The 10,430-nt window shown below is 32.8% G+C and overlaps 1 protein-coding gene across 1 annotated transcript; it reads left to right on the plus strand.

Annotated features, from left to right (window-relative positions):
• Positions 1-606: 606 nt before the first annotated feature.
• LOTGIDRAFT_109892 (hypothetical protein) lies at positions 607-10,098 on the plus strand (the record flags this gene model as incomplete). The annotated part of the gene is made up of 16 exons (XM_009047174.1): positions 607-698; positions 1,074-1,241; positions 3,953-4,085; positions 4,690-4,773; positions 5,108-5,246; positions 5,463-5,575; positions 5,887-5,986; positions 6,352-6,460; positions 6,776-6,947; positions 7,381-7,626; positions 8,074-8,194; positions 8,433-8,462; positions 8,720-8,812; positions 9,081-9,174; positions 9,352-9,519; positions 10,026-10,098. Coding segments are annotated over 16 exons (1,935 nt in total), but the record flags the coding sequence as incomplete, so codon positions are not given.
• Between the last annotated feature and the right edge of the window lie 332 nt (positions 10,099-10,430).

Raw genomic sequence — 10,430 nt, forward strand, 5'->3', positions numbered from 1 at the left:
CTGTAGACTTTTGTTCAAAGGGAGAAAACTCTTTGTAAATTAAAGCTGGGCCACCCCACCACAAGAGAATGGGAGGGGAATCATATAGAAAACTGATTTAGGAAATGTAGAAAATATTAATTTTCCAGCCAGCAGAAGAAGCTGAAAAAGAGAAAGAACATCGAGCAGCATCACATATACAACATCAGATTCCTATGCCTCATTTATTCTCGGTGGTTGTTAAAGATAAAATATCAGGTGAGGATAGGGTTGTAAATTAATTAGAAATATATGTCTCCAATGTACTGACTAAACAAAATATATACTGGATTAATCAAAATCATGGATTTATCATAGAGCTATGCCTTAATTACTGCTACCTCCATAACTTAAACAATTTTTGGCTATGTCTTCCTGAAAATATCATAGAAGCTGACATGTGCTCATTTCATCTATTTATATCTCTTCTCAAATGTGTTTCATTGGGCCCAATAAAGTTGTAAAGTTGTAAAGCAGATATTTAGACAACACTGCGTCCAGACAGTTATAACTCTGAATAAGTTATATGGACAGCTGTAATTAGACTCTGTTAGAAATATTCTATTGTGTATTTTAGGTTTGAATCAGCTGATGACTCAAGGAACAGCTGATATCGTACTAGAATGTTGTTCAGAGTACTGGAATGGGCAGGATATCTGTCCTATAACAGAAAATGACAGGTTAGGAATGAAATGGAGTTGTACTTCCAATTCTTCAACTATTTATTAAGATATTTAAATCAATTTGTTGAAGAATTATTTTCCACTTTTGTGTCCATAATAGCAGGAATTTGTCAGGAGTTGGATATTGTTTTTGAATGATTATTGGTGCTTTCCCTTAGAGCAATTGGTGGAAGGAACAATATTTAGAGCTTTCAAATAACTCTGTATGGAAATTTTAAATCTGTACAGGTCTGAAGAAAAGCAACGAACCCTATGAATGAATCTTGAACTCTTTAGGTTCATTCTTATTAGGCTACAAGAGAATTTTGCCAAGACAAAACAAACAATAAAAGATAGTGCTCAATTTTTCCATTATTACGTTAACTATTTCAGGAAGAAGATATTAGATTTTTATCATCGTAACACTATGGGAGCATATTGTTCAGCATTTGCCTACAAACCAATCTCCCAGAAGATAGCGTCACATTTAGAAGATGTCTATCTGGAACTTCCAGAGACAAACATTAAACGGACATCATCTTTTAAACCTAGAGCTGCAACGTGAGTAAAGACTAAGAGGTTTAATATCTTATATGTATTCTTTAATCTGTTGGAGGGAAAAAGAAATATTCAATGAAGATGGATCAGTTACAAATTGATTTAGGTTCATTTCTATTAATGGTGAAAGTTGATAGAAAAATTGATACAACTAAAAGGTTTTATGTCTTTTATTGTTTATGTCAGTGTGCAGCTATAATATATAACGTTATGAATGTTTATGTTATATGTCATCATTGTTGGTTGAGCTGGCAAGACTATCCTTAATGTTGTTGATAAGTGTTTTTTACCCGATCATATTTTGAGGTGGCTATCTATTTCAAGTTCAAAGCGCTGTTGTGTATAAGTGTTTTATGACCAAAGTTGATGTTGATTGAGGATTTCATCTTGAATATAAGCAATATCTGTATGTTTTGTAACATTTGCTGTATCTTTATAGTTTTGTATAGTGCATTGGGTCTTTATCTTGGCACTTGGGCAATCTCCAAACAGGGCAAAACCCCTGACATAAGATTTGAACGACATTTAGCAGATATAACAAAAAACACAAGGGAATATATATTATGGTATAACACACTTTATATGTGTAAATTGTGTTGAAATGTTATGTACTTTGTTATTAAAGAAGTGTTATACATTATATTCCCTTGTGTTTTTTGTTATAGGGCAAAATTCTGTCAGTGATTTGTAATGCATGAAGTTATTTTTTGTAACCCTAGAAAGGGGCGAAATTCAATATGTAAATGTCCAACCCCAGTATACCCTGTGCTTCGTATCGTAATTGTCTTAAGTGTATTTTACAGTTATAGTCAATTTCGTAATGTCTTGAGGAAATTCAGGTACGTATTATAGTCCACATGATGTCATGATGTAGCTATGTTGTCAGTATGGTAGTTGTTTTGTTTCTACTAATTTTTATCCCATTTTAAAGTGTAGATGATGTTTTTAATAACTGAAAGAATTTCAAAATTTCTCTCTTATAATCTTATAAATGTTAATAAAATTTACTGTAATAAGCATTGTGACAAGCTTACTCTTCTAGGTTCCTTATTCTTTAAAACTTAAGATGATTTTAGTGTTCCATTCGCCTGATTGGTCAATCACTAAAATTGATTTTGAATTTATTTTTATTGTCCAATCAGATTACTGTATTTCTTTAAATCAGGATTTTATTTGAAGAAAAAAAAAACTTAATAGCAGTCTCAGACTTGGTTCTTAACTCTTTCAGCTGATAAAACATTAACTACATTTCATTCCTATCATGAAAACCATACAAAATTAATTCTTAATTCCTCTCTTCCTTTTATTGTTCCCTGATTTAAAGATCCAGGGTTCTCTTCTACCATTTAACCAAATAGTAACTTCAGAGTTACAACCTAGTTTCTCCCAATCAGGCTTTCGTATCAAAGAAAAAGCATCTAATGGTTCAAATTTAACCAAAAAATGGCGCCAGGTCAGATTTCATTAATATTCCAAGAGAAATTTCCCTTATTATGCTCTGTATTTTGTTGCCAGTCTTGTGTGACCCAATCACGAGCCAAAAATCGAAAAGTAGAATGTTACATTCATCACATTTCATTGGGTTTTGTTTTGAGTGCAGTGCTTTTCTCCATTCTCCATTATCACCGCACTTCAATCAGTTAAATTTTATAAGAATCTGAAACAAGATAATTAATCTATATTTTCACAATACACAGATTTTCTAGATTTTCTCATAGATTTTAGAATTTTGTAAATTTTGAGTTTGAATTAAGACATTATTGAGTAGATAAATAGTTTGATAACATTGTAGATTTGTTAAGAATATATAGTTAGAAAAAAGTTATTTATATTAAAGATTAGCCTATATTTACTTACAACAAATAAAGACTTTTTTTACATCTTCATATTTCCTTTCTTAAAATTTTTAGATATCCATGTATATATGAATAACTGATTATTAAAAATTGATTTATATCAAGAAAAGGAAGAAAGCCTTTTACCAGATCTTGGCCAGTGCTTCTATACAAGAGTATCTTCTAAAACATCCACACCAGACACACCTCCCCCATCCTTCCGAGAGCTGATAAGAAATATATATTATGTATATATAGTATCATAAGGCTAAATGATTTTATAATATGTGGTGGTTTGTGTTGATTATTTCATAAACTTTAACCCCAGACCAGTTAATTCCATAAGGTTTTGGCATATTGATATTAAAAGTCTGGTGTTTAAAATAAGTTAAACCTAGTAAACTGGTCGTATAACTCTTTGAAAAAGTGGGACATGGTACCAATTTACAGCTGGTTTAAATGAAATATTGAGGAAAGATGTCTTATTCAAGGTCACAAGACTCTCACACGTGGACCAAAATTTGAATCCTAGACCACCATTTTTGCCACTCAATGCACATTATTTTTAATGCTAGAATTCTTTACTTCTTACCTTCCAATCAGAGTTCCAAAAAAATATATTCTGAATTCTGCTGTTTAAGAATCAAGTTTCTCTGTATTGTATCACCTTCTGCACTCTAGAAACTTCTAGACACTCTGTTAGTGATAATTTTATATTTTTCAAGTTTTTGTGTACATGTATTTATGGAATTAAGAATTAATCTTGTATGGCATATAAAGTCAAGTATCACATTTCTCCAAAAATCTTTAATTTTCTTACTTTTTTTTCAGTTTAATAGAATTTGACAGTGGAACTGAGACTGATGGGTTTTTAGGAAGTCGTTCATTCAGCGTGGATTCTTTGATGGACACTGAGAGTATGGAATCTATAACGGACCCTAGTGGTTGTTACCATGCCCAGCAGAACCAGATATTTATTGGAATGATAACCTTACAGTATCAGGCTAGACAGGTAGAATGAGAATTTGATTTAAATACAGATTCCAGGTCGCAGGGCCACAAATCTTTTTTCATGCTTCGCTGAGTTTTTTTTCAAATTTGAAGGCAGCTAGTACCGATGCATAACTGATTGTATCAAAGATAAAATATATCAATCTATTCTTCAAGGCATTCTTCTACTCTGGCATTATTTGATTAATCTTCATATTTTACTTTTCAATAGGAATTGGAGTAAAAACTGAGCATGAGCATATGAAATGTTTTGTGGTCCTCAGGCCAATATCATTGTTTTGTGGCCCCCCATAATTTCCTTAAAAGTAAGAGACTTGAGACTGTCTGTAATTTAGGCACACTTAAACAGAAAACTTTTCAAACTAAAGATATAAGTTTTTGACTATTGTATAGTTAGAATCATGGTTTACACAAATAACTACAGCACTGAGAGTTATCAGCCCAAATTCTTTTTGGTGCAGAAAAGTAGGACATAAAACTCCATTCATTTCATTTCATTTCCCAAATTCTTTTGGTTATTCAGAGTTTCTACTACTCTGTAATCAATTCAATATGCTATATTTTGATAGAGAACAACTCTGTTATTATTGTATTTTCTATTTCAGGATTTCGTTCAGTTAATAGACAAGTTAGAATCAGCCTGTATTAGATTTGTTCATTTCTCTAAAGAGAATGAGTTGAGAAGTCGAGTAAGTGATATATTTTACTCCATGATATTTGAAGCTCATACTGACAATGAAATGTATGGAGGCTACTATACTACTGCAGTCAACCTGTTGAAATTTCCCTGATTGGGCACATGGCTCTGCTCCCCTTCTTTAGCCCAATCAGTTATTTAGGTTCTAAGTGTATTCTAATTATGAATTATATTATGATTCGCATTATCTCTATCAGGAGCCAAGTTATAAGTGATATTTATTGCACAATAGTTATACCACAGCTAAGCTCCACCCACTCGTTTATACAATGAAAAGACCAAAGCAAATTATTGATATCCAGTTGTAAATGAAACTCTAATTGTAGGTATTTTCTGAGAAGATGGGGCTAGAAGCAGGTTGGAATTGTCATATATCATTATTATCTAAAACCTATGAGGAAGAAGATTGGAACATGTCTGGAATTGGATCTGAAGGACATCTTGAGAAGCCATCATGCCGAACGAGTCAAATTTCTGTGGATTTTCACACAAAGACACCAAATGGTTTAGAAATAAGTACTGCCAATAATACCAAGAGTTTTTCTGCTCCTAGTTTGATTAATTTGGAGTCTCCACAAGTAAAATTTGTGGATCACACGTCAGACATTTTGAGTAATGCAAGTAGGTCAGATATGGAAAGTGAAGCAGACGTACTAATGAAAGATGGCGCTAGTGAAGGAGGATGGGAAACCAGCGAAGATGAAGAGGGGAATGAATATCAGTCTGATTCGAGATATACATCGAGTTACGTCACAGAAAATACTGACGACAGTCTGGGAGCATTGGACAATCGGGTTGGTTTGTTGCTTATGGTTACAAAAAGATGACGCACCATTTTGAAAAAAAATTCCATTTAAGAGACATTACTAATTAGATAAGCTATAAATTGAATATATCAACCTTGAGTATGTAAAGTTCTCAAAATATAAAGAAAAAATGGCCATTTTATTTTTAAGCTAATCTTCTTAAGCAAATATTCAAAAATATTCATTTAATTCCATTGCCAGATTAGTAGATATTACGTTCTATTTCTTTTCTATTTCTTTTCTATTTCTTTTCATTCCCAAACAATTTTTTGATGATTTAAACTAATTTTTTTCTTCAGGCAAAATTACCACGAGGAATTGAGAATATTCGACCACATATACAGAATGTAGATAATGTACCTCTACTAGTTAATTTATTTACTGATTGTACAGTAGAAAGTAAGTATTTGCAGTTATTGGCTTCTGTATAAGTCATTGTTAGTCATTCAATGATATGATATTTTGCCACATTCATTATTCTATAAGAGACAGTCTAAATCTATACCTGAAAGATAATCTTTTCAGTGTTCATTAATGTGAAGTTTTGTCTTTTTATATTTTTGATATTTGTTGTTACTCCGAGTTTCACGGTGTGTTATCCTCAGGCAACTGGCTTTTTCAGCCTGTTCCCTAGATACACAGACTAAAGAAGCACACAACATTTTAATTTTCTATATCACTTCATGATTCATGCTTTTAGAAGTATTTTAACAGTGAAATTACTAGATATTATTGTATTATAGTTATATTTATATATATTTCAGCTACTAAAGAAATGATCACTATAATGCAGGAACATGGTGAAGTAGTACTATGTGTTGGTAGTGCTTTAAGTATTCATAATACTCCTTTATTTCTACAGGCTGATTGCTGGTACGTCTATCTTCCTTAACCATATTCTTGTACACTTCTGTTCTGTCAATTCAAAAGGTTCAGCAAGCATAGTTGTCAATTTTGTCAAAAGGTCTGTAGGGGCTCAGTCAGTCATATTGTTCTTCTTTCATCACAGGAAAGTTTGTACGAAACTATGAACCCAAGTTTCCAGAGGCTCTGTCTTGCAATAATCTTTAGATGATGAGATTATCTTAAAGGTAACGTATTTCTGAAAAAAGTCACATTTGAAATAATGAATCTATGACTAATCAATAGAAATGTGCCAATGGTCATAATTTGTATTTTTAATTTCAGTTTAGCAGTGGAGCCATTACATCCTGTATCGTGTACCCAGCATCCTAGTAACTACGTATGGGCAGATGATGAACCCACCCCCACTCAGATAGCTTGTGATTTAATTAGTATACCCTGCCCCCTAGCGTTTAGATGTAATGATAATTTCAGCTTGATTCATCTTATAGCAGAGGTGGGTCAAAAAATCAATGAAACATTCATTTAGATTAAATCGTATGAAATTAAATATTGAGAACTGTTTCAGAAGCCAAAAGTTTCCTGACTTTGTTTGGAGACTGTTAATGAAAATGGTTAATGAACTTTGAGAATTTTTATATTAAAACAGCTTGAGACAAGCCTTTGTCAATTTGCTTTCTGTCTTCAGAGGCATGTAGTAGTCTGATAAGAAGGGAAGTAACTCTAGTTAAAAAAGACTAATTCAGACCACAAGTACTCACCTCTTGTGATAGATAATGATTTATGAAGTTATTAGAGTGTAGAAAGAAATAGAGTTGTATTCTATTTTATACTATAATGTGAACAATGAAGTAAAGCAAAACACACAAAGTTCTAAAATGGTTCGCATATTTTTTTGTTAAACATTTTTGTAACTTTATTTATTTCAGGCTCGTCACCATATATTCAGTATGAGGAACTGTTTTTATCTGATGTTATGTTATCATCTATCTTTATCATTAAGTCAAGTTCTCGCTAGTTGTCTTCTCTTGCCACCAATCTTATCTTCTCGTCATTTATTATGGTTACTATTAATAGTAACACCATTACTGGGGTTCACCATGATGGGGAATCCTGTAGATCCTAGAATAATGAATTTAGCAACAAGAAAAAATATAGATCATATTAATTTAAATGTAAGTTGTATTTTCAATCACATATTTAATATTTAATATTCGTAATGATTCATTCTAAAATATTATTTATCTGTTAAGGTTCAAAATATTGTTTATTGTGCCTTAAGATGAGGTTCATTGAAAACATAGACACAATTTTAAAAGTCTACATGTGAACAGAATTTGTCTATCTATATTTTACAACTCTGCCTATGATTTACAAGGATTACAAATCAGTCTGAGGACCCTGTCTATCTTGCTGGATCATGTCCACACCTCAAATGATCTTTCCCAGATTATTAATACCCATTTACAGCTGGTATAACTGGTATGAGAATTTACCCACTGGTGAGAGACTTTCACCAATGAAACCAAGATTCGATCCCCTTACCTTGATTTTCAGACATCTCAAGACTTGTAAACAGTTAACAGTATTTATAATATCATGTTATTATTCATCTATTATAGGTCGTATTACAGTTTTTACTGCAGTTTGCGTTAAGGTTTATACCCTCTATGGTTGTTAGTTTACTGTGTTTTATTTTAACTCTGTATTCTTACTGTGAAAACGTCTTACATATTCCCTTCAGTATTTATCAGTTTCATAGGTAAGTGAACAAGTTTGTATATTATATGTATTGTAAAGAAGTTTTCTAAAAATTTTATGTGTACTGGGGACACTGAAAGCATCAATGTGCACCATTCAAATTTTCAGTTTGAGATCTGTGGTGCTTGCAATTTCATTAATACTAAGTGTTTTAAGATGTCACTATCGCAAAACCTGCCCATATTATACAAGGGTCTAATGTTATTCTGTTGTCTTTGAGTAATATGCTCTGGAATCTTCAGTCCAAAATGTTTTTTTTTTATTTGGGTTGAATTTAACAAGCACTGTGCTAGAGTGGCTAGCAATACAAAGTATGTTCACTTTCCCAGAACACCTGATGCCACTCTGTCTGGGGTTTGTCAACTCAGCATCACTTTTGAAGACTCCATATGGCTTAAGATGTTTATTTGATATAATATTAAATTAAATACTAAAAGCTTGTTATATGAACTAAAGGCTTGACATACACTGATATTGATCTCTTTTGATATATTTTCAGTACTGTAGGTAATGATACAGTGAATAGTTGGTATGAAAAATATTCTGGAGGTCTAGTCCTTGCTCAAAATATCATGTTCTTTCTACAAGTTCTTTATTTTAGTAAGTATATGTTGGCTCATAGCCTAAAGTTCAAGGATTATACCAGCATAGGTTGAGATAATGGGATTTTCCCGTCAATATCAGAAAAAATATGGATCACATGGGACAATAAATCGAGGCAGAGTGTACCATAAAGATCCCTTGACAGTTGGAAATAAAAAAAATCAGGCTAATGCAGCTGTCCTTGCAAAATATCCTTCACCCAAATCATAAATCTAAAACCACAAGACCTTCAGTTACAAAAATGCTTTGTCATGATATTTTGTAGTTTGTATATCAGCCTCATTTGTCCATTGGACTGACCATATATGGAAGAAGCCACCATTTACCAACAGACTGTGGATTATAATTACTCCTATTGTGTAAGTTATTTAATTTTCTGTTGCAGTCTGTGAATGCTGGAGATCCCTCCGAGGTTAGAAATAGGCTAGAATAGTTGGTTAATGCAGCTTGCCTGACATTTCGTACAACAGTTGTTTCCCTTGTTACGTACAACCTTTATTGTTTTTCATAAAAGAAAATCTCTTCTCTCTCTGCAGGTTGATATTACAGATAATATACAGCGTTAGTGATGTTACTATACATAATAATCATGTGACCTATACACTACCACTATCAGACGTACATCCGTCAGTCTGGGCAATCAGTATTACCTGGATACTGGTTATTCTAGCTATCAACGAGTTGGTCAAACGACGCGAAGTAAAGTAAGTTATCTCCCTTTTATTTAGTCTGTTTCATTTGAGCACTCATTCAAAGCAACACTACTTGTAGTTATCAAGTTCAGCAAGTTTTATGAGGAAGCCGTTGTTGCTCAGTCAGTAAGACTTGCTCGCTAATCTCAAGGTCCAGGGTTCAATCCCTGCATAGGTCAAGATGCAGGTTTGAATTCAACTTTGTAACATTAATAATTTGCCCAATGCATCCACATGTAAGTTACATGTGATAAAGGGGGCAGTAGAATTTTAGACAATGCTCATCAACAGTGGCGTTTCATTGCCTCTCCAGAAAAGAGCCTGATTTGAATTTCTTCTATTTCCCTCTGGCCCCAAACCACCCACCTCTTTAAAATTTCTTATTCTTATACATAGGGAAAGTATTTCCTGTTTGCCCCCTTGACCCTTCTGTGGCCCCTTCTCACCCCCTCATTTAATGATCCATAGAAAGTCAGTGGTCATCATATGTAATACTATAGTATTTTTCTTTATTTCAGATTAGCTGTGCGGTACCAGAAACGAGCAAGATTAGATTTTGATACCAAATTAGGAATGAATTCTCCATTTTAATGCAAACCAAAGATTAGATGAAATATTTTAAACTGTCCAGTTGTTGTTGTTGTTTTGATATTTATTGTTTCAATTTTAAGGGATACTATGACATGATTGACAGAGCAGCTCAAATTGGCAAAGATTCAATCAACAGTCCTGGATATAACCCTATAAGCATCTGGAATACCAAAAGACAAAAGAGTTTAAATATCTATGAGCTAGGCCATGTCCCTGAATTCGACACAAATGACGGTGATACTTCATGCATAATTCTGATATATTTTATAATTGCCTTTGAGATTATCTTTCTGATGTCCTAGTCCTAGAACTTGATAACTTTCAGATAATCA

Source organism: Lottia gigantea (genome assembly GCF_000327385.1).
Source record: "Lottia gigantea unplaced genomic scaffold LOTGIsca_11, whole genome shotgun sequence".
Lineage (NCBI taxonomy): Eukaryota > Metazoa > Mollusca > Gastropoda > Lottiidae > Lottia > Lottia gigantea.